This window comes from Rhincodon typus, chromosome 9 (assembly GCF_021869965.1).
Source record: "Rhincodon typus isolate 14 chromosome 9, sRhiTyp1.1, whole genome shotgun sequence".
Classification (NCBI taxonomy): domain Eukaryota; kingdom Metazoa; phylum Chordata; class Chondrichthyes; order Orectolobiformes; family Rhincodontidae; genus Rhincodon; species Rhincodon typus.
Window position 1 is genome coordinate 74,583,575 of NC_063340.1, and position 25,891 is coordinate 74,609,465.

The 25,891-nt window shown below is 37.0% G+C and overlaps 1 protein-coding gene across 1 annotated transcript; it reads right to left on the reverse strand.

Moving 5' to 3' along the window:
* Window positions 1-1,268: 1,268 nt before the first annotated feature.
* LOC109915604 (glutaminyl-peptide cyclotransferase-like) lies at window positions 1,269-25,754 on the reverse strand. Its single transcript, XM_020515257.2, has 7 exons — window positions 25,476-25,754; window positions 21,833-21,979; window positions 18,762-19,043; window positions 12,721-12,894; window positions 11,445-11,544; window positions 10,334-10,450; window positions 1,269-4,968 (listed from the first exon to the last, which is right to left on the reverse strand). The coding sequence occupies exons 1-7, from the start codon at window positions 25,590-25,592 to the stop codon at window positions 4,823-4,825; spliced, it is 1,083 nt and encodes a 360-aa protein (XP_020370846.1). The 5' UTR covers window positions 25,593-25,754; the 3' UTR covers window positions 1,269-4,822.
* Between the last annotated feature and the right edge of the window lie 137 nt (window positions 25,755-25,891).

Here is a 25,891-nt window from a genome sequence, read left to right on the forward strand (position 1 = left end):
ATACTGCTTAATGCTTGAAATCTCTGCTCCAAACAACTGGAAGACACATTGAGGCTACGGGATATACAAATTATAATCCAATGCCCTCCTGAATGCTTCAATTGAACCTGCCTCTACCACACATCTAAGCAATACATTCTATTCCCTACCTACTCATTGAGTAATGATGTTTTTCTCATATCCCCCTTACTTCTTTTGCAAATCACTTTAAATCTGTGCTGTCTTGTTCTTGTTCCTTTTACATATGGCAACAGTTTCTCCCTATCCACTCTATCTTGTTTCTCATGATTTTGAAATCCTCTGTTAGATCTCCTGATAACCTTTGTTTCTCCAAAGACAACAGACCTAACTTCTTTAATCTATCTTCATAATTGAAATTTCTCGTCCCTGGAGCAATTCTTGTACAGCGCTTCTGCATTCTCCCCAGTGCGGTCACATCCTTCCCATAATGTTGCACTTAGAACTGTACACAATATTCCACCTGAGGCCTAACAAGAGTTCTATATAAATCCAACATCATCTCCTTGCTCTTGTACTCTATGTCCCTATTAATAATTCTTTACTGCTTCCTCCAACTGTCCTATCATCATCTGTGCATATATGCACATAGGTCCTTCTGTTCCTGCACCCAATTTATAATTGTACCCCGTAGTTTATATTGTCTTTCAGTGTGCTTCCTACCAAAATGTATTACTTTACAATTCCTTGCATTGAAACTCATCTGCTATCATCTGCCCACTCCACCAACTTGTCTGTGTCCTTTTAAGAGTTCTGTACTACCCTCCTCATAGTTTACAATTCTCCCAAGTTTCATGCCATCTGCAAGCCATGATCTAGATCATTAATATATATACAAGGAAAAGATAGGGTCCCAATACCAAACCCTCGGAGACCTACTACAAAATTTCCTCCAACCTGAAAAATATCCATTGACCATGATTCTTTGACTCCTATCACTTAGCAAATTTTGTAGCCACAGGAATCCAGAAAGTCTTGGGCGTTATTGAATACTTTCGTCACTGGCAGGTGCATAGTAGTGCACCCTGGAGATAAGATACATAGCTAATGAGGCAAGCTGTAGACAATATTGTGAGAAAACTCTCTAGAGCTCATGGAGGAAACCCCTCCATCAAAATTGAGAATTCACTGGGTTTTGGTAAAATTAGGTTGAATGTAAACAGTGGTAGAATTTAACCTTGTAAGTATTCCATTTAACATCTGTAAAGTGGCCAAAGGCAGGTTGATTAATAAACTTTAAGAAAGCATAATATTTTTGCTAAAATCATGCTTTTATTAAATTTTAAAGAAAGGAATCTTATATAGATCAAAAAATACATAATCTTTTCTGAAACTGGCTTTTTTTTATTTGACATTACCTGTGAATTAACATACCAACAAATATACAAAGGAGATATTCTACAGAGCACAGTAGAGGTCCTGGACATGGAAGAAAAGTTATGCAAGCAGTTGATGAAATTGCTATGTGCATCATAAGTAATGTTTTTTGTTCTAACATTTCAATATTTTTAAAAATATCTTAATTAGTACAAGCAGAGAAAAGAATTACACAGCCTAATGTATTGTAAAGAATTACACAGTGCAATTTCATTCCATTGTTTTTACATTTGTTTACTAATTTTAACCAAATTTAGAGACAATACAACACATTTTTCCATTTTAGACCCATATCCACTTTTTACTAAAGTTAGTTACCGTATATAACTATTCCCCAACTCCAAACTTAGTAACCTGTAGTTGTTACTTACCATTGTATATTTTTCTCAATGTGTGGTTTCTCAGTTTACCATTTTTTCCTGAATGCTTTTTCCATTTAATAATGAAGTGATAAAAATGATTTGCTATGTTTAAAACAATAAAGATTAATGGTTCTGTGTTTGTTCACAAACAAGCAAATGGACAAACGTGATGGCATCATGAATATTAGTTTATTTAAACACTGGATATTTTGAAATTATTGTTTGACCTGGTTAGCTTTAGCAAAATGTTGTCTACACGTGAAAGAAGTGGCATTGCATGTCACTATAAGGCAAAGCACATCTATCCAATTAAAAATGTTGTCAAGCTAGTGAATTCAGGAGGAAAAAGCACAATTAAAACTAAAACTCTCATACCTATCAGAATTTCAATCATGCACAATTGAACTTATGCTTTTTGAATGTTAGTTATAGGTAGGCTAAATCATCCATCTCCATTGGTTTACATCATGCATGAGGAATGTTGTTTGAAATCCATATTCAAAATCAGCTGTAATAATGAGTCCAAGAAAATTTTACAGACTGTGTAACGTAAATATGAAATAGAGCAGCATTTCTCTACATGAATTCACAACAAACAATTGAAAAAGGAAATTATGATCCAAAATGGTGAAGGTAACTGAGTAAGAATAGAAAATACACTAAATGGATTTTTTTTGTATTAGTAGGGTAATTGGACATTGAACTTTTTGGTTTCAACGTTGTCAGGAAGAAGGCATGTGATAAAAATAAACATTTCCGTTAAGGTGTGATCCAGACCTAGCTGGTGTCAAAAGAAGTGACTAACAAAAATTGAATCAGTCCGCATCCTACAGAAACAATGTCAAGAGTATACTAGGGTTGTAAAGTAGTTAAGACAATACCTATGTTAAATGTGGAAATAGCAATAAGTCATCAAAATTACAGACCAGTAGTTATGAATTGTGTTTCAGAAAGCATCATGAAAGAAGGAATAAGATATTTAGGTAGATATTGAATGCCACGATAGACTGAATTGTGGCAAAGAAAAGTTAATATTTTTGAGAAAGTTATCTTGTTTGTGTTGCTGATAGATTTTTATAATACTTATGATGCAGTATTATGTAAGTGATAAGCTGAAGATAGGGAGACATGAATTGAAGGAAAGATTTGATGGTGGGTATGGTCATTACCAGGAGAATGATTTACTATTCTAATTTATAACAATGATATAAAGCATTGGAGGCAGTGCAGTGGACCAATAAAAGTAATACAAACAAAAATATCTGGTTTAAGATATGTGAGATGTGAGGAGAGGTTAAAAAGACTGGGATTGTTTACTGAGGAGATGAGAAGATTGAAGAGAAATGTTTAGTATCCAAGATTCTTAAGTGAAGAAATAAATTGAAACCCAATTGCCATAAATGATAGAATTAGAATATTGCCTGACAGACAGTTTAGATTTTACCACTTTATGTACTGATGATGAGCATGTGGAATGGATTTGCCAGGGAGACTGGTAATGTGGAAATTTCAAGGTTGGATTGGATATTTGGGAATGTCAGCTCTTACGCATCATCAGTCTGAGGGTGCAGTCAGATAAACTGCCAGGTTTTTTGCTTTTTCCCAGTCCCTGCATTGTTACTGCTTTCCTTCTTAAATATCCTAAGAGCTATTTCTCAAATATTTTTCAGTTATGTTGTGATTTTAGTGTCTTAACGTGTTTATTACATTATAAAAATACTTTTAATGCAAATAGTTGTGATAAAACAACATGTTACACAAAATATTTACTTCACCATTTTCTACTTTTCACTTCTATGTTAGTCAATGTTTTTGCAAGAAATACAATTTTAAGATGAGGCATCATCTAGACTTCATCTTCTAGATATCACATCTTCCCTCTTGGGTTTGGTGGTTGAGGTTTGGTGATTATGGATTGTATTTCAAAGAGAGCAAATTCTTTGAATAGAATATTATAGCTAACCCAAAAAGGATAAAATGTGCAATTTATTTTAGTTGAAGAATGCCAGCTACTGATTAGATATGGGATAGAACGTTATTTTTACTATCAGGATTGGTTCACCAATGTGGAATTTTGCCTCAGTGAGCCTTTTAAGAGATGTCATTAGCAATATTAACAGCCCTCACAGCTAAGGAAAAGAGATGGACATTTGAAATAATATTTAGCCCTATAGAATTAGGAACTGGAGTTCTTTCCCATTTTTCTGCACCTTTTTGGTAACAAATTAAAGTTAAGTAGCAAAGTTTTCACCATGGCACCACAAATATATGTTCAGTCAAAGCAAAGTTCCTCTTAGATAAATTTTGAAACCAAATGGAGGTGCCAGAAAACAGAACTTCTTAACATGCAAAGCACACTCTTCCAAACAATGATACTGTTGGTAACAGCTTTAAATAAAAATGCTGACTCAAGTCCATATGCACCTAAATTTATACTGTTTGAAAAGAATCAACAAGATAGTTTGCTCATCTTTCAATATATATATATTTTTAAAATTCATTTTCCAAACAAAGTTCTACCAAAGCAGGGATGCAAAGTTTCTTTTAAAATTCACGCCATACCATTTGAAATTATGATTTAACTTATGCATTACATAACAGTGAGAATTTGTGTTTCAAGTATACAATTGCAACACAAAACACTGAACTGATGATGCTGCCTCATCACAAGTAATTTTGCATCCACACAGATCATATTGTACAACTGTACCCTTTAGTGCTACCAGTACAAAGACAAATTTAAAAGTTACAATTGAAAAATATATTTTAGATACAGTTAAGTTATACATTTCACCAAAAGGTTTCAAATGTCTACTGAACAAATTGCTAAGAAAATTAAGACCAGTATGCATTATAAGTGAAAAATGAACACTATGAGATATAATTGATGAGCAACAATTAACATTGATTCAGTTAGCATATTAAATACAACAGGCATTAATTCTAAGAAGCCAAACTTATTTCCCAATTTCATTAAAGCAGGAGGGACTGCTGTTTACTGAAATCTGCTTAGCCTATTGCTCACAGTAGATCATAACCATTCACTTTGTATACACACACCTGTATTAAAATCTAAGATACTCCAAGACAAACAGCTGCAATATTTTATTCAGATTATCAATTGATGTTGGATCCAGATTGTTCTCATTGTCCTCCATGCTGTGCCACACTTGAGGGAAAGGTGTAGGTATGATGTGCAAAATAGGAACACCTAAGGAACATAAAAGTGTAGAATTACATGATGTTTCAATGTTTAGTAGCTTATTCCTTTCAATATCACGATCTAAAGTGGTCCAGAATGTGTGGTCACTGTAAGACTTTAAGAATCCGTTACATGATCAAGAATGTAAAATTTCTGAGAAGCTTTTCTGACTTGCTGCTCATTTCATGATGTCTCATAATCACAAGCAGAAGATCAACTGCCTCATGCCATTCCATATATTACCCTTCAAATAAACCACCTGGTCAGCCTGCTTTCAGCAATATTAAAGGGTGACTTCTAAGCTGAAATCCGAGAAACCCAAAGGAAATGCATTCAGGCATTTTAATGTCACAATTCAGGCCACTAATGAAAGTACTGATAACATAGAAATCCTGTACTGCAAACCAAGAGATCATGGGAACGATGTATCAGATGGCTACTTTTAATGATCACAACTAATGCAGAAATTAAAAAAAATTGCATATATATAGTGCATTTCATAACCAGTGGAGAACTCAATGTTTTTTTTTAATAATAATGAAGTCATATTTTTTAAAATCACTTTGCAAGATAGGAAATCTGCAACCATTTTTGCAAAACAAACTACTACAAACAGCTTTGTGAATGATCATAGAATCACATGACCTGTCAAATTCTTTTGTGTGATGTTAATTGAGAAATGACCAAGATACCAGGTGTAACTCCCCTGCTCTTCTTCAAATTAGTGCCATGGGATCTTTTCCATTCACAGTGCCGGCAAATTGAACCTTATTTAATATTTTATGAAAATGTATGTCAGCCTTGATCTTTATTCTTAAGTTCTGGAGTGGAATTAGAACCTAGAACTCAGTGTCTCTGAGCCAAAGGTGTCACTATGCCAGTTGATTAGTGAAGATAAAAACAAGTTGTAAGACACTAGCTGCTCTCTTGCATAATAGCTGTCAGATGTTTTTGTGAAAGGTCAAATTGCCTGCCTTTGGGGCCTATCAATAACTGGAGAATGTATTGTGGTCAGAGCTTGCCTAGAGTAGTTTGTTACATCAGAATTGTGGAGTAGGAACTTATTTGTTCATTTTATGTAATGTTTAATTGGAATTATATTTGTCAAAAGAAGTTATAGACAAACATTTGAAAAGGAGATGTCTTGGGCTCCTCACACTTGGAGAAACACAACAAGCTAAGATATTTTCCACCAAAGATTTTGCTTGATTCAGTGCTGAGCAAGAAGCTTGGTATATCAAGCTGGAGGCAGATCATGCAAGTGACTAAGACACAGCAACCCTGTCTAGCAGCAAATGCGTGTAGGAAAAAATGTACTCCAGATGGTAAGATGCTGAAAGCAAAAATATGATATTCATAATTGCAATATTCATAATAAATTCATAATCTGTCGTATGCTTTGGAGATGGGTCAGAGTGATACTAATCAAGATGGTGCGCAATTCTTCATTATTCTGAAATACTAGGCTTTCCTTTTCTTCCCAAGGTCAATAACTGATAGAAAGGAAACTCATGTTTATCCTCATCACAGTTGTAAAGGTTAACCGAAGGCAAGTAAACATGATCCTTTTTGCAGTAAAGCAACTGAGCTGGGGAAGTGGAATACTTTGTGATCTTATTATACAATGTTCGACAATAACGGATGTCCAAATCTTTTGATGTCGATTATATTGTTGTGTCATTAAAACAATTTTTAGCCTTTGTGGAGTTCAAGTTTGAAAAAAAAATGAAGCAGATAAAATAGCTGTTCTGACTAAACCTGGTGTGGCAAACAGGTTCAATTGAAAATTGAGGTCTGCAATTATAGACTTGTTGTGATCTGTACAGTAAAGTGGTTTTTGAATTTGGGGTGGATTGGAATGAGAAAATGTTTTTTCCTGTGCATAACATGTTTAATGAGCAGGAATAGGAGAAGAAAGCACTACTAAGCCAGTATATCTGATGAAATATACCGTTTAGAAATGTGATTGGACATATGGTTGACTACACAAATTTGATTTCTTCTGAAAAAGAAATAACTGAATAAGAACAGGCAAACTTAATCAGATCACATCACTTTTAATGTGAACACTTTTAGGCTGGATTTTCATCAGTGTCCTTGTTGTCTGCACCTCCCAAACGTCTACCACTTCAGTTCTCTGAAACTATGGCTTAGTTAGACAAAAAGAGTCTGTATCCTTCACCACCTCCATGCAACCTTCCCAAGCCACATTAATGCCCCCATGCCACCTCCATAGCCATTCACCCAAGATAGACAATGGGTGGACCTCAGGAACCATCGAGAAGAAGAAAATCATGCACACTTCTGTTGAAAATACTCAGCCATGAAACCCATTTAAAAATGTCATATCTCCACAAGTTATAGCTCAACTGCTGTAAAAACAAACTTCTCTTCACCAGCCACATTAAAGATGTACTTTAATAAGATATCAAATCTGTCAGTCAAAATTTGAACTTGGCTCCCCTGCCAAGAGAAAAGGATTTGGAGATTTTGAAACTTGACCAAGCATTCAAAATCAACTCATCAGTAAGAACAACCTTTGGAAGTCTAAGAATTAAGTCTATTGAAACTGCAGGACGAGATGTTTATGTTTTTATTTTGTTGGCTAAACCAATTGCCCTGTTAATTAATGCATTCCGGCAGTTAGAGTCTTACTTTAAGTCTGAGTGATGACTGGAGCATTTTTTTTTTTATTTTTAAAGCGTTGGGATTTAAATAACAATATCATGACACTCAAACAGATTTTATATAGCCTCTGAAAGCATTTTTGCCTCCTTCATAATAATTTCATAATTCCAATTCTGAAGAAGGGCCACTGGACTCAAAATGTTAATTCTGCTTTTTCTTCATAAATGCTGCCAACCTGCTGAGTTTGTCCACCAATTTCTGTTTTTGATTGAGAATTTCAGAATCCATAGTTCTTTGCTTTATTCTAATTTGTTCATTAATGTCTTTTAGGGAATAAAATCTGTTTTCCTTATCTACTTAGGCCTACATTTTACTCCAGACCTACGGTAATTCATTGACTCTTAACTGCCCTTGGAAATGGCCTAGTAATCCAGTCAGCTCAAGGAAATTTTGGGATATGGAGCAAATTTAAAGTTTTTGAGAATATATTTGGCTCGGATTGTGGATGAGGTTGTAGACTTGCTCGTCGAGCTGGCGTATTTGATTGTAGATATTTCGTCACCCTGCTAAGTAACATCGTCAGTGTGCCTCCAATGAAGCGCATTGGTGTTCTGTCCCGCTTGATATTTATATGCTTTGTCTTGCTGGAGTGATTGGCTTACTTCCGGTTCTGTTTTTCAGTGATTTGTATATTGGGTCCAGTTCAATGTGTTTGTTGATGGAGTTCCAGTTGGAATGCCAGGCCTCCAGGAATTCCCTGGCATGAGATAACAAGGTGTAGAGCTGGGTGAACACAGCAGTCCAAGCAGCATCAGAGGAGCAGGAAGGCTGATGTTTCGGGCCTAGACCCTTCTTCAGAAAGGCATGTCTCTGTTTGGCTTGTGCTAATATGGATGTGTTGTTCCAGTCGAATTCGTGTCCTTCTTCATCTGTGTGTATTGAAACCAGTGAGAATTGGTCAAGTCTCTTGGTGGCTAGTTGGTGTTCATGTATCCTTATTGTCAGTTTTCTTCCAGTTTGGCCTATGTAATGTTTCTCACAGTCCTTGCATGGTATTTTGTATATTACATCTGATTAATGTGGTTGTGGATATGGGATCCTTTACGTTCGTCAGTAGCAGTCGCAGGGTGGTTGTTGGTTTGTGGGCTAGTCTGATACCTAGGGGTGTGAGTAGTCTTGTGGTCATCTCTGATAAGTTTGGTAGGGTGACTAGTGTGTGTGCCCGTGTTGTGTCTTCTTGTTGTGGTCTGTCATGGAGGTAATGGCAGATTGTGCTTTTTGGGTATCCATTCCTTTTTAAAACTCCATATAAGTGCTCCTGTTCTGCTTTGTGCAATTCTGGGTTGTTGCAATGTGTTGTGGCTTGTTTGAATAATGTTTTGATGCAGCACCGTTAATGGGTGTTGGGGTGGTTGCTGGTGTAATTAAGTATCTGGTCTTTCTGTATACACTAGTCTGGAGTTCCCCGTTGTTCTGATGTTCTACCATTATGTCAAGGAAGGGTGGTCGGTTATTGTTCTCTTCTCCTTTTGTGGATTTTATTCCGGTGAGGATGTTGTTTATGTGTTGGTGGATTTCTTCTAGTCTTGTGTGTTTAATAATCACTAAGGTGTCATCTACATAGCGGACCCAGAGTTTGGGTTGTATAGTGGTGAACGCTGTCTGTGCTAACCCTTGCATCACTGCTTCTGCAATCAGTCCTGATATTGGGGATTCCATTGGTGTTCCGTTGATTTATTTGAATATATGGTCATTGAAGGTGAAGTGGGTTGTGAGGCACAGATCTGGCAGTTTCGGGGTAGGTCTTTGTTGATGCTGTTGGTGTTGTGGGGTGCCTTCCTTCCTGATTCATCCAGCAGTGTGACACTTGTTTCTTTGGCTAGGTCGATGTTTGGCTAGATCCATAATAGCACAAGCCAAACAGAGACATGCCAGGGAATTCCTGGAGGCCTGGCATTCCAACTGGAACTCCATCAACAAAAACATTGAACTGGACCCAATATATACACTATTGAAAAACAGAACCGGAAGTAATGCCAACCACCCCAGCAAACCGAGGCATATAAATAACAAGCGGGACAGAACACCAATGCGCTTCACTGGAGGTGCACTGGCAATGTTACCTAGCAGGATGAAGAAACGTCTGCAATCAAACACACCGGCTTGGCGAGCATGTCTACAACCTCTATGGAGCAAATATTGGCCTTGCCTGTCACACCCAAATCCCACAACAGATGTTTTTAAAAATCCTTATGCAAGATATTCCTTGACTATTAGATATCAGGCTGTGAGTAAACTGTTTGTTTCACTGTTTTATCTTTATTTAAAATGAGCTAACCGTTCCAATAAAAAATATGAATTTTATCTCAATACTTTAACCAATTTGTTTCAAATTGCACACAGGTGACTTTTGGCATACTGATAAAGGACAGGAAAGGATGAACAGACAATTGATTAGAAATAGACTGTAATCAACGGATCTGTAAAATATATTTTAGAAAAAATATTCAATTAATGGAAGTAGTATAAAACAATTTAAAATTACGGAACCTTTCACAAAGTGGTAAGCTGATCCATTGGCTTGTGGTGGCTTTCATAAACAGTTAATCAATTATTTCTGTTCTGCTGCTCTATTAATAGAGCCACAGAGTACAAAAACAAGGAAGCAATGCTAAATATAAATAAATCTATGACTTTGTTACATAACAGGAGAAAAACTTTGTCACTGTAGCATGCTACAACATACCTCTTTGCAAAAATGGTGTATGGTCATCCTCAATATGCCCAGCTCTCATTTTGGTCCAGAAATATTTCACCTCATTGAAGTGGTTGTTCAGTAAACCCAGTCGATGCAGACGACGTTCTATTAAACAACAACAAGCAAGTTCAGATGAAAGGTCATCGACCAGGAATGTTTTTTGTTATAGAGTCATTGAGGCACACAGCATGGAAACAGACCCTTTGGACCAACCAGTCCATGCTGACCATAATGCCAAACTAAACTAGTTCCCTGCCTGCGCTTGGCCCATATCCCTCCAAATATTTCTTGTCCATGTACTTATCCAAATTACTTTTAAGTGTTGTAACTGTACCTGCACTTCCTCTGGAAGTTCATTCCACATATGAACCACTCTCTGTGTAAAAAAAATTGCCCCTCATGTCTTTTTTAAAATATTTCTCCTCTCACCATAAAAATATGCCCCCTAGTCTTGAAATCCCTCACCCTAGGGAAAAGACACCTACCATTCAACTTCTCTATACCCCTCATTATTTTAGAAACCTCTATAAGGTCACCGCTCAACCTCTTACGCTGCAGTGAAAAAAGTCCAAGCCTATCCAGCCTATCTAGCCTCTCCTTATAACTCAAACCTTTTATTCCCGCTAACGTCCTGGTAATCTCTTCTGAGCCTTCTACAGTTTAATAATATCCTTTCAATAACAGAGAGACTAGAACCAGGCAGAGTACTCCAGAAGGGGCCTCACCAATGTCCTGGACAACCTCAACATAATGTCTTAATTCCCACAGCTTTATGTATATATTTCTATTGTTTCGAGTCAAGAAGTGGAAATTAGAGAAGGTCGGTCAGCAGAGGGATGGAGTGGGATTTCATGTGCATTAGGGACATGGAAGGTAGAGTTTTAGATGAGCTCAAGTTTATAGATGGATAAGAGATTCAGAAGAAGATGAACTTAGAGTGAGAGAATTGATTGGGGAAATTGTAGTTATGAATACATACAAGTCAGAAGGAAAGAGAAAAGAGGAAGCAAAATGCAAGATGAAGAAAATTTGCAATATACAATAACCAACAAATCTATAGCAAATCTACATGCCTAAAATTTCTGTTAGTGCTTGTTACCTATTAGCTGTAGTCTTTTATGCCATCGAGCTGTATTTGGAAAATAACTTGGAAATCTTGGATCTGGCGCACCAATTAAATCCAGTAACACAAGTAAGTCCTAAGAATAATAATGTAATTGTCAAATTAAAGTTAGAAAATCAGTAGGTTTGTTCATTACCTCAATTTCTAATGACTACTTAGTCGATCTTATAGTATTAAAAAAGACCTATCAGGTCTAAATTCCATCACTAAAATGAATTGCTTCAGCTTCAGTTTAGTATCCTCTCTAAAATGCAATTGCTTTATTCTGGAAGCCTGTTTTGAAAAAAACCTGAACTCAGTTAATTAGAATTGTAAGTGTCTCCATTTTCCTCATGGGAAGGAAAGGGTGGCAGCAGGATGACAATCCATACCCAGTGTTGCTCAATATTGAGAGATAAAAGTTGCATCAAATAACCAATATATTTATTTCAGTTTACAGTTCCTGCACCTTCTGGGTTCCTGCACTTGTGGATGGGATCATGTCTTCAATAGAATTTGACTTTGTGTGTTGACCTAACAATCAGTGGATATATTTAAAACATATTTTATATTGCTGTCTTCAATATCAAATGTGAACGTTCTATATAGAGGCTGAATTTCCTACTCTTGCGGGAAACAAGAGTAGGGACTGTTTGGACCCGAACTAACACCCAGGGAAAAACAGCCACACTTTGGAATTTTCAGGGGTTTTCCCCTGAATTGATATGGAAGACATCGAATTAAAGGTGACAGGCAGGCTTTCAATGCTCTAGGGCTGTTTTGAAGTCTTCTACCTAGAGAGGAGCAGCAGGATGCGTGACAGGTAAGTGACTGAGATGGAACTTCATAATAAAGGTGCCCTCTTGCCAACATTTTAAAAATTTTCATCAGAAAATGTTCCTGAAGCTAGGCCAGCGCTGTGTGGGAGAGTGGAGGACATTTCCTCTCGTGGGCATCCTATTTGCTATTCTCACATCAGGCATCTAGGGAAAACCTCTAGGCTTGCCTACAGAGCTGCTACCATCTGCACTGAACCATGACTCGAGACTGTTAAAGAGCCCCCTTGTGTCAGGAAACTAAGGAAGGTCAATAGGCCTGTTTTAGCTATGGTTAACAAGATTTCACATTGCCATTAACCAATAAGGGAAATAAAGAGGTTTGTTGAATATTTAGGAACTCCATTTTAACCTGTGTTTGAGAAAACTTGGACCATCTATTGATGACAATCATTTCTTGGATTTTTTTCCACGATTTGCATCCAGTCAGTACTTACAATTCCATGCAGCTGGTTGGTGTCAGTGGCACCAGGTGGATGTGCCTCCCTCTCCATCTTCTGCGCTAAATGTCGGGAACCATATAGTGAATCAATATCAGACCAATATTGAAATGCTTCTTCACCATCAAAAAAAATTAGCTGCAGGGTAAGATCTGGTCTGTCCCTAATATCCTAAATGAAGGAGAAATAATTTAAGTGTAAGCCTGTAGAAATTTACCCATACTAGGAACCTTTTGGGGTCATAAATACATTGTATTTCTGCTGAGACATTTATAAATATTAAAGTTCAAAAAATTTGAAGTTGGAAAACATGTATAAATCATATTTAGGAAACACAACACTGGTAAAATTACAAAACTCTGAAATGTACTATTATAGGAATTAGTAAGATATGAGCTTACTTACTTGAATCACTGTAACCAATTTAAACTTTGGACAATGCAACCTGTATTTAAACTGTTGTTGGGTCAATTTCCCTAGAGAAGGATTTTCCATTTATTTTGATATAGTATGATGATATTTGCTCAGCAGCATTTAAAATCTTCTTGTGTTACTGGTTTAAAGGTGCTCATGAGCCCTTCATTGTTGTTGAACTCGTGACCTTGATTTTATTAGAACCATATTCTAAGTAATGGTACGTATTATGGTAGTTGTATGTTAGTTATTTGCAGCACAAATTAAATACCATTGGCTTTGAAGTACCTCAAACAATTCTGCCCAATTACCCATTGCACCATCTATCCAATGTACTGATTTAATTCAAATGTATTTGTTCATTTTGCTATTCATCTTGTGTATGTTCAATTGTTTCTTGAGAAACTGGAAGAACTTGCCTTTTGTGGTTTTTGCTATGTTTGCAGATGGCTGTATTGAATTTTCTTAAAAAGATATTCTTGGATAGAGGCATTGTCATTAATAGGAGTTTGATTTTTCAATTTTTTAAAACTGGATTTCATCTATCCAATTGATGATAATTAAAAAAATATTATAGACAAGTGTTTAAATGAGCTGAAAAGCAAAGGTAGTGTAAAATATTGTTTATGGACAGTACATTAGATGCAAATAATGTGTAAGAATTTGGTCAGTTTGATGGGTTTTGTTTTGACTTCTGATTCAACTTTTCCAACAAGTGGTAGTGGCATATTGTATGAGTAATTTCAAGGTTTTTTTTGTCTTCAGAAGCACCAGTTTATTTTATTAAATGTTTCTGAATTAGTGTGTAAGGAAGTCCCATTTCAAAGCAAATAATTTAAAATGTTTTCAAACTATTGGAGGGGGTGCCCTCTAAACCACACCCTCCCAATGCTTGGTCACTACATTGTTTTACAGGGCTCACCTATTTTCAGGGTTTTATTGATTCACTTAACTTGATTGCATCAAGGAGGTGATGATACACCTTCTTGAAACACTACAGTCCATGTAGCGATAGAACATGCATACTGCTGCTAGGCAGTTCCCATATTTCAATCCATTGTAGATTGCAGGTTTCAAAGATGCTGTTGAAGAAGCCTTGGTGACTTTGTGTTGCATCCTGTATATAATACATAATACAACTGCAATGTGCTAGTTGTACTCGGGAGCTATGTTTCAGTGCACATGAGTTGCCAATCAAGCAAACTGCTTTGTTCTAGTTAGTGTCAAGCTTCTTGAGTGTTGCTTCAGTGGAATCAATTCAGGGCAGTGACTAGAGAATCAGATAGTTCAGTTGGCTAGATGACTATATTGTGGTACAGGATAAAGCCAACAGTGCAGGTTCAGCCCCTATACTGGCTGTGATAGTTCATGGAGGCCATCCCACCTTATCGCAGGCTTGTGACGCGGTTATCCTCAAGTTACACATAACAATTGTCTTTCTCTAATGAATAGTGATAATTATGGCCCTTTTTGGACTATGGGTCCTTACAATTCAGAGAAATGGTTAATATTCCATTACATTGCTATTTTGTGCCTTCTAGATGATGGAGGTCAAGAAGACAGGAGGTGAGCTATAAATAATAAAATACCCAGCTGTAATGCTGTGACAGGTCAGCATTTTAAATGGTTGTCTCATTTGAACTTTTGGACAAATGCGACCCTCGCTGCATTTAAGTGAGTGGAATCTAAATAACAGTACTATTCACTTGTTGGAAATAGTTACTGCTCGGCTTAGTACAAATGGTACTTTCTTCTTATCACCACAAGTCTGAAGTTTGTCAAGGTCTTGCTGCATGCATGTTGAAAAGCAAATGTCGATTTTGTGCAAATCAAAATTCTATTATTGGAGCAGAATAACTAGCCAGATAAGCTGTTTTAGTACTATTGGTTGCTCTTATTGGCATTAGTGGGAGGATTCCGCTTCAAATAGCATAAGGGGATCTTTACGTCTTTTTAAGCAGACAGAGAGGGCCATGATTTAACATTTCATTTGAAAGATTGTATCTCCTATAGTGCAGCATTGAAACATCAAGTAAAATTATATTGCTTGAGTCCTAAAATGAGCAAATCCTACAATCTCTGAGTGGGGTCATGAGCTGAAGATCACCAGGGATGGGGATCAGTAGGAATGGCAGGGGGTTTGCTTTCAGTGGGTTCCCTTTATGGTGCTGCATCTCTCAGTCAGGCACTATGCCTTTGAATGAGTGACAATGTTCCATCCCTGCTTTAATATTAGGAACATGGGAACAGGAATAGGCCATATAGCCCTTCAACTTTGTTCCAACATTAAGTGAGATCGTGGCTGATCTGTGGTCTAACTCCATATACTTTCCTGTAGTCCATATCCCTTCATACCTTAGATAAATATTTATCTATCTCAGATTTAAAATCAGCAAGTAATCCTGCATCCACTGCCATCTGTGGAAGAAAGTTCAAAACATCTACCATCCATTATGTATAGAGGTGCTCCCTAACATCTCTCCTGAATGGTCTGGCTCTAATTCTCAGACTATCACCCCTAGTTCTAGAATCCCTAACCAGTGGAAATAGTTTATCTATCCAGTCTTTTCCTGTTAATTTCTTGAAAACTTTGATCAGTTCACTCCTTCGCCTTGTAAATTCTAGAGAAAACAGGCCTAATTTATATAATCTCTCCTCATAGCATAATCCCTGAAATCCAAGTGTCATTCTTGTAAACCTCATTGTACTCCCTTGAAGGCCAATATATCCTTCTTAACGTGTGGTGTCCAGATCTGCTAACACTGCTCCAAATGGGGTCTTACAGGGTCTTACGAGGGGACATAGCTTTAAACTGAGGGGTGATAGATATAGGACAGATGTCAGAGGTAGGTTCTTTACTCAGAGAGTAGTAAGGGCGTGGAATGCCCTGCCTGCAAAAGTAGTAGACTCGCCAACTTTAAGGGCATTTAAATGGTCATTGGATAAACATATGGATGATAATGGAATAGTTTAGGTTAGATGGGCTTCAGATTGGTTTCACAGGTCGGCGCAACATCGAGGGCCGAAGGGCCTGTACTGTGCTGTAATGTTCTATGTTCTATGTTCTATTGTATAACAGCAGTATAACTTCTGCATTCTTGTACCCCAGTCCTCTAGATATAAACGCCAGAATTCCATTAGCTTTCCTGATTATTTTTTGCACCTTTGGTGACATTTTAAAGATCTATGAATCTGATGCCCTAAATCCCTTTGGACATTAACTGTATTTAACTTCATACCACCTTGAAAGTACCCTGATCTATCCTTTTTCAGTCCAAAATGGATAACTTCACATTTGCTTATATTAAACTCCATCTTCCATAGTTTTGCTTATTCACCTAGACTATTAATATTCCTTTGTAATTTTATGCTATCTACACTGTCTACAATGGTGACTAACTTGTGTCATCAGAAAATTTGACTGAATGACTTTCTATGCCACGAAGCCATTACTAAATAGTATCAAAATTGAGGCGTTAACATAAATCCATGTGGAACACCACTGGTCACATTCTGCCAATTCAAGAACCTATGAATTATCCTTCCTCGCCATGTCACTCATTTGCCCTGAATTCCACGTGCGTCTATCTTAGTTAAAAGTCTTTTACATGGGACTTTACCAAATGCCTCTGGAAGTCCATATAAACAACCATCCATAGACATTCCCTGTCCACTATTTTAGTCACCTTCAAAAAATTCAGTGAGGCTTGTCAGGCATGACCTACCCTTCATGAATCCATGTCAACTTTCCCTGATTAAAGGAAATGTTTCAAGGTATTCTATTACCCCATCCTTGATTATAGACTCCAACAATTGTTCAATCAGAGATATCAGGCTAACTGGTCTGTAATTCCATGGTTTTCCTCTTTCGCCCTTCTTAAAAAGCGGAAAGACGAGCAATTTTCCAATTCAGGGGGATGACTCCTGCATGTAGGGAACTCCAAAAAATTACAGTTAGGTCATCTACAATGTTCTTTCCTACTTCATTTAATAGTCTTGGATGAAAACTATCAGGTCCTGGGGATTTGTCACTCTTTAATTCTGTTAATTTCCTAATTACTGATATTTTACTAACATTAATCTTATTCAGTCCTGATTCCCAATCCACTATTAATTTCCTCAGGACTTCAAGCAAGCAACCCTCCTTTTCTACTGTAAATATTGTGGCAAAGTAATTATTCAACATGTCTGCTATTTCCCCATAATCATGGACAATATCCCCACTTCCAGTCTTTAGTGGGCCAATATTGCTCCTGACTATGCACTTTCCCTTTATGTAGCTATAAAATTTCTTTTAATTTATTTTAATATCCCTGGCAAGTTTCTTTTCATAACCCCTTTTAGTAGCTTTTGTAAGATGCTTTGTGGCCTTTGCTGGTCTTTATATCTTTCCCATTCAGCAGAATCTGTGCTGTTTATCACATTTTTGTAAGCCCTTTTGTTTAGTTTACGCTGTCGCTAAGCTCTTTAATTGTCCATGGCCATCTTTTCCCTGTAAAGTAGAGCTTTTCCTTCTCAAGAGTATAAACTGGTTTTGAATGGTGTTAAATATTTCTTTAAATACCTTCTACTGTTCCTCAGTTGTTTTACCCATTAGCAGATCTTCCTAATTTACTGTGGACAGTCCGTCTCATCTTGTTACATTTTGCTTTACCCAAATCCAAAACTCTAGTTGCTGATTCATGGTTTTCATTTTCAAAAGCTGTATGGAACTCAATCATGTTATGGTCACTATTCAATAAATGTTCACACATAATTCGGCTCATTATTCATTACTAAATCCAATATTGCTTGTCCTCTTGTTGTACCCAGGACATATACCCTGGACACTTGCCTAATTTCTGCACCTATACAATTTAGCACTTCAGAGCTGCTACCAGGTGGTCTGTACACATCACGTATTACAATCTTAAGTTCTTCACTGTTCATCAGTTCCAACCATACAGTCTCCACTGAATGCTTTCCCATCATTATATCCTCCCTCACCATTGAAGCAATTTTGTTTTTAATCACTAGGGCTATTCTATGACCTCTACCATTTTCCCTGTCGGTTCTGTAAACCTTATAACCCGGTATATTTAGTTCCCAATCCTGACCATATAGCAGTCATGTCTCAGTAATGGCTACTATATCACAATCTTCAATTTGAATTTGTGCTTGCAGTCCAATTCACAGCCTCAATTGGAGCTGGGAAGGGGATCAAAAAGCCTGCCTGCCACTGACTTAATTGTAGGTGGGAAAACAGTAAGGTCTTTTCCAGCCAGTTAAATGTTTCACCCCACCAAATTTGCCAAGAGGAAGGCTCAAGTTACAATACAACTAGTAATGGAGTGAAGCTTGAAGTGTCACCGTATTAATCATCCATTATGCGAACATCTATAACCAGAAAATTTGTTAAAATGTAGAAAAAAAGTTAATTTTTATTTAAGTAGGACAAAGTGATAATTTTCTTAAAATTGGAAACCAGAATATACATTATTTTTTAAGTTGACATTTTAACAATCTCTTTCACTTATCTTGATTCAAATGCAGGATGGATAAATTAACTGAAAATTTTGAGTGATTCTTTCCAGATTAATTGTTTATCAAGCCTATGCAATGATGTATCATATATTAAGGAGTACCTTCATCTCAAGTAGAAGATTATCCAGTGCACGAGCCAGTTCCAACATCATGGCACATGATACAGCAGCATCAGTGGCACCCACATACACTCTACTATACCACCACTCATTGTAGTATTTTGAGTCATAGTGACAAGCCAGCACCAGCCTCCGCTTAGCTGAGGGGTTCAGGGTACTGATGATATTTGAAAATGTGACTGTTCCATAGGGTATTGCATCCTGGAAACTGTCTTCTTCAATTATCCATCCAGCCTGGAGTTCACCTAACCGACTTATGATATGCTGTGGAGAAAAACAATTTTTAAAAAAGGTTAACTTCCACAAAAGCCAAAAATGTAGCTTGTTAAAAGGCATTTTTACCTGGAATATCTATCGGTTTGCTTTCTTAATAAAGGCACAAAGCAGGATGTTGTATGCTTAGTGTAAATTTATTGGACTGTCCATTAAATCCGACAGGACTTCTTGTATCCAGCTCTATCAAAGTGCCAATCTAATTCAGAGATTGATAATAACAACAAAATTGAAAGGGGAGTTTTATGTGATCCCCATTTTAATGCCTCTTTTGGCTGCTCTTTGCAATGGTTCAGGAGAATGTTAACAGTCGTCATTTCAGTTCGTAGCCTGGAAGACGGTTTTGTTTTAAACTCATTTTTAAAAAGTTGGCATTGGCAGGCATGGCTAGAATTTAATTCTTATCTCCTTCAGAGGCGGTGGTGTGCTACTTTCTTGAACTTCTGCAGTCCATTTGCTGTAGGTATAACCAACTGTGAGGGAGTGAGTTCCATTGACCAGTGAAGAAACACTAATATAGTTGCAAATCAGAATGGTGTGTCGCTTGGAAGGGAATTTGCAGGTGGTGGTACTCCTATGCATTTGTTACTGTTGCAATGCAACTGTTGCTCTTGCACTTCTAAGTGCTAGAGTTCGCATGCTTGGAAGGTGCTGTTGAAAGAGGATTGGTAAGTTGCAATAGTACATCTAGTACATGGTACACACTGCTGTCACTACACTTCATTTAAGATAATGGATGGGATGCCAATCAAATGGGCTATTTTATCCTGGATGGTGTTGAGCTTCTTGAATGACGTTAGTGCCACACTCATCCAGGCAAATGGAGAATACTTGTTACATTCCTGACTTGTATATTGTAGAAGTGATAACCTTTGGCGAGCCAGAATGTGAATTACTACCACAGAATTCCCAGTTTCCAATCTATCCTTGTAGCCAGCACATATATGGCTGGCCTGTGAAGTTTCTGGTCAATGGTAAGTGTCAGGACATTGGTTATGATTTAGTCATGGCAATGCCATTGAATGTCATGGGGAGATGGTTAGATTCTGTAGTACTAGAGATAGTCATTGCCTGGCATATATATGACTTGTTAGTTTTCATTCAATGCCTGAATATTGTCCTGATCTTGTTGCATATGAACCTGTACTGCTTCAGTATCGGAGGAGTAGCAAATGGTGCAATCATTAGTGAACATTCTCACTTCTAACCTTACCCTAGAGGGAAGGTCATTGATAAAGCAGCTGAAGATGGCTGAGTCTAGAAAACTATCCAGGAACTTCGGCAGCTTTTGGGAGTAAAATAATAGTCTTCAACAATCATAGTCATCTTCTTTGTTGCTAGCTTTGATTCCATGAATCCACAATGAATTCAAGTCTTTGTACAGCTGATGTATACACTTTTAAATGTCACATGTCCAACATTTATGATTAATTTTAATTAAAATAATTTTAATAGCGCTTGTGGTCATGTAATACCCTCTTCCATCACATTAGCTGTACTACAAGATCTAATGTTGGGAATATTGCTTCCATTACTACAGTCAATGCCAATTGGGTTACAAAGTCAGACTGAATAGTAATCTTCAACTGCAGTCTGATTAAGATGTCTAGTTTCAAAATACTACTCCAGGGGAACTGCAGAGAAAACCACTTACACTATCAGTGATTTTCCTAAACCATTACAGTTAGGACACACATGCACTTTAAACTCTGTTGAATATTTTACCAACAGATTGAAATCATGCTATATTTACATGTTCAAATTGCCCCTTCATATTGTCCAAATAAATGTACAGAAATAATTTCACCACATTCAGATGTTGACCAAGTAGCAGACTGAAAGTTCACTCATACATCTCTAATTATGGTCATACCCCTGCCCTGTCTATAGCAGCACCAATGTATGAAGTGCTGTGGAACAAGAAAAACATTAAGCTGGATTTCATGGCTTCTATCAGGTGCAATTTTGGTCATGTAAAATACAAGAGATGGCAAGCCTACCATTTTTCAGCATAGTCCCATCCCCATAATATGGTTAGAGGGTGAATTTGGCGACTTCCCTATCCCTTTTAAATAAATAATTGACAGGCAATTTGACCTGTAACCAAACCAATTGACCAATATCTTATACTTGCAAAGATGTGAAATTTGTTTTGGAAGTTCAACCAATGTGAGGAACTTATGTCTGAAAACCTTTTTTGTAAGCACAGGAGGGAGGAGGGACATAGCATTCCCAGGCTGCCCTTTGCATGTTGGGGGACCTCATTCCCAAGATTTTCTTTCCCTTTGTTGATAATCCACCTGCTTTCTCTAACTTTTCTTTGATTCTTGGAAGTTGATTAATGGGCAAGTAAAATTCAACCCATAGGAGCAGGAGAAGGCCATTAAGCTATTTGACCTACTCTACCATGCAAGCCAATAGATGCTGATTTGTGAATTAATTCAGTTTTCCCTCTCTTGCCTTATTCCTTTAGCACCCTTATCAAAAAAAAATCTCGATCCTCAAACTTCCAATTGGTCCGGTATCTGAAGATTTTTGAGTGTATGAGTTTCAGATTCGGACCACACTTTTTTCTGTGCTTCCTGCTTTCCTCCTAATGGTTTGTCTCTAAGTATGTGATTTAACTCTCTTTCTTGATTACCCCACCAAAGGAAATAGTTAACATTTTAAACAGCTCAAATCAGATCATTTTTCAATTGTCTAAACTCAAGGAAATACAAGCAAACATGATGCAAGCAGAACTAAGCTTTCAAAGCAGATAAAACTTCAGTGATACTCACCTGGCGCACAGCCACATTTCCAATAGAACCGGGATATCGCTCTCTAAGCATTGGTCTCAGATCATTATACCACATCATAGAAATGTTGGTCAGTGATGTAACATTCCGGGTATCAGCCGCAGTCAAGTACTTGGGCTTATGGAGCAGCTAATGATTGTAAGGTCAATGAGACAATGAGAACATTAAAAATATATGCTATGCACATGGGTTTTCAGCCTTTAGCAGGCATCTTAGTACTATTAACATCCAAAAATATTTTTAAAATTGCCAAGGTGAAGTTGAATGTGTGAAGATGCAATGGCTTGAAGAGGTGAATTTTTCCTTTTTTTTAAAGAGAGAGACTGGGACAGGTGATGAATAGTCTATGAGCAGACAAATGACTTTTGAAGCCTCGGGTATTTAAAGATGGAACAATAGAAGCAACCTGAATGGTTGTGGTCAAGCTCCCACCCACAGAACCAGGGATTTTTAATTTAGCTTTCAGCCGTTGTTGCTGAGGCCTCAGCAGGGTTGGAAGGCAGTGAATCATGCCTGACTGCTACACTCTGAGTTTTCTCTCAGAATTGTCTTTTGATTTTCTTTCTTCCTGGATTGGATAACTGCATGTGAGACAATCTGTTTTCTGAGTTTGCCTTTGGTCAAACGTGTGTTTATGGGATGTTACTATATTGGAACTATTACTGCACAGTAGTAAAAGAACCTATTATTCTGTTAAGTTTTCTAATAGAGTGATGTTATTCCAAGTTCCCCTTCCTTTTGCTGTATTTTAACTGTAGTGTTTGAATAAATTCTGTTTTGCTTAATATTGAGTAATTTTACCAGACAAATTGCATCTGGGACACAGCACTTTACATTTACCTTTAAAATAAGAAAAAATTAGGGTAAAGGCTACCTTCTTAATATATTTTGAGGGATTCTGGTCTGGTCCATAACAAGTGGAAGCAATTAGTAGAGATAGACCTGAAAATTAGTTTTCTTAAACTAACTGCTAAACAGCAAGATGTATTAAAATGATCATTGTAATAGGCAAGTAGAATACTGCAAAAGATGCACTCTGCATACTACAACAGAAAAATCAACCTGATAATTGTCAAAAAGGCAGTTGTTCAGCTAAAGCAAAGTAATTAAAAATTATCGAGGTTCTGAGGAAGGGTCACCGGACCCAAAACGTTAACTCTGTTTTCTCCTCTACAGATGCTGCCAGACCTGCTGAGCTTTTCCAGCAGCTTTGTTTTTGTTCCTGATTTACAGCATCCGCAGTTCTTTAGGTTTTTAATTAAAAATTATCATTTCCTTTATCATAAAAAACAGCAATATTGGCAAAGGAGTAACAAATCTAATATTTAGCTTTCATTTGTTCTTTTAGTATCATGAAACATGATTCATTTTAACATCCTCTGTAAGAACTGGTTATTTTATAGCATTTTGAAACTTACAGAGATTCTAATACATCCCAATATTGGAGGCTGTGTTGTAATGCAAAGACAGATAAACATTTGGAAAATCACTTAAAGAGATGTTGGTTAACTGTTCCTCTAGATCCAGCAGTGCCATTCATGAGATAATGTAAATTACTGTCAACAACCATATGCAGGCTAAGCATACAACCCTTCATCATTTGTCTAATGTGGATGACAGTTTCAAATTCTTGCCTCGTGAGAAGTTTCCTAAGACTCCAAAAGATTTTGCAAACCAAAAATTGAAGTAGTCATTACAAAATAAAACCAACTGTGTTCAACTGGTGTGGGGAAATTCACCATGTAAACAGTTCTCATTTTAAAGCCCCAGCATTTAGAAAGCCCCCTCAAGCAGACAGGTCCTACAATGTAAGGGTAATTAAATCGATCATAGAATTCCTCATAGCATTACCATTGGTTACAGCAAGCACCAGAAGAACAATGTTGCTGCAAATAGCATCCTGATGAATCCAGTAGGGTAGAATTACCGATGCTGATATCCACCCAAAACATATGATTCACACTGAGGTGCAATAAGACTTTTGCTTCAGATTGTGAGTATCTGCTTACATAGAGTAGAATGTTGTAGAGGCATTAGACAATGGAGACAACCTTTATAGGAAGTCATGATGGACTGATTACCCTTTTTTAACTATTACTAAGCTATTGCTATTACTGCTATATTATTGGGTTTTTTCAAGATTCTAAAAGTACTTTTTTCTTCTTTTTCCTTTCTGTATATTTTATCTTTCTTAATCCAGTCTTCATTTTCCTCTTTTTTGAGTGTACCTGATTTTACAATGTATTCACCCATGATAACTTATGGTTTCTGCTCTATCCTTGTTGTCAATTTCACAGTATTTCAATCTGATTGGCTAAAAGGATAAACAAATCCTTTTCCTATTCATTCAGTTTCCAGATGTCCTGTTTCCCACACTGTGTTGGTATTAACTTCCACTTTTAGTCCCTTAGAAAGGAAAAACTTTAAAAAAATACATATAAAGGTCAAGTTTAACGAATGGCAGCCACTGTTTGATCCCCTGACCCATTAAATTATGGACCAAAATTCTCTCCATTCAAACTAAAACGTGGCAATTATGATGCTTCTCATATGTAGAAGCATTTTTAACATTGTAAAAACTGGATTGAATTAGCAAACATGCCACCCTCACAACCACAAGAATATAGGAAAATATGGAACTTCCTGAGTTTAATAGCATTTTTAGAAATTATGCAGAACTCTGGACAAATGCGAAAAAGCAGAATTGCTTTTGATAAGAACTCATATTGCATCATTAATTTTGTTATTTGAATTCTGACATTTGTTATGAATTTCACCAAAACAGTTCAAACACTATAGTGACTCAAATGTAAATATTTGTAAACGCATAAAATTTGTCTCAGACGTTTTTGTTTCTGCCTTTATTTTACCAGAATTTTAGCAACTTTAGTTTGCCACAGGCAAATAGAAATATGATTAATATTTAACAGCTGTGATTAAAATTAAGCTGTAATAAAATTACATTCACAACCTCATGCTCTCAGTTTTGGATAAGTCAGTGACAACGTAAGACCTTGCCAATAATATTCACAGAATCAGTGCTACAAAAAGGATGAGGAAAATGTAAATCTAGAATTAAGTTTTCTATTGTAGGCCTAGAGAAGCAGCAATACTTATCCAAATCACTGGAGGAAAACGTAGTCCTCCCTTGCAAAGACCTTCTGTTTTCTTCTCCTCACCATTTCCCTTGTTCTGTGCACTTTGATTCCTGGCTGTTGCAGCTTCTTAAAACTGTTCTACTCTCATTTAACCAAGTCAAGTTAACCTCACGGTTCAAGTGGCCTGAACCTTCACATCTGCCCCAGCCCTCCAGTTGCAATCACAGACAAAGTTAAAAACTGAGGTTTTTATATTATGTGTTCAATATCATATGCAATGCTAGGTTGCTGACAGAAAAAAAAACAATACAAATGAATTTTATTCAAAGTTTCTCCCTTTCCTTCCCAAAATATGGTGGGTGATTATCTTAGTGGTGCTATGTCTTGTGACCTTCTAATGACAGGCCCCAGGGATACTGAAGCCCAGCTCAAAACTCCTCTGCTTTTCTCCATTTTAAAATGTAAAACTACAAGCTGTCTCCAGATTTGCAGCACAATAGATCTCAGACCACAGTGTAAAAACCTACCTTTTCTTCTGTCCATGGTACCTTATATTGTTCTTGCCTGTGGGTTTGGCAGAAGATTGTTGTCAAATGAAATAAAAACACAATACGAGAATAAATGAAGCTGTTGCTACTAGCCATCTCTAGCTGTCGTAACAAGCACACACTTTTGTCTCGCTCTCTCTCTCTCTCCTTCCCTCTCACTCGACACAGACTGATGTGGAAATCTTGTGAGTCTAATCCAAGCTCACAGAGCAGTTAAAAGCCTTTCTTTCTTTTACGTCATTCCAGACTTCCTTTGATCGGCAAATGAGCAATAAGTAAGACATGAGCTTCATCAAGATGTACTTTGATCACTGGCTTATCTGACTTGGATGTTTTTTTTAAAACTGTAACCAATCAAAATTGAGCATAAAGAAATCTTGGACATTTCAAGCTGT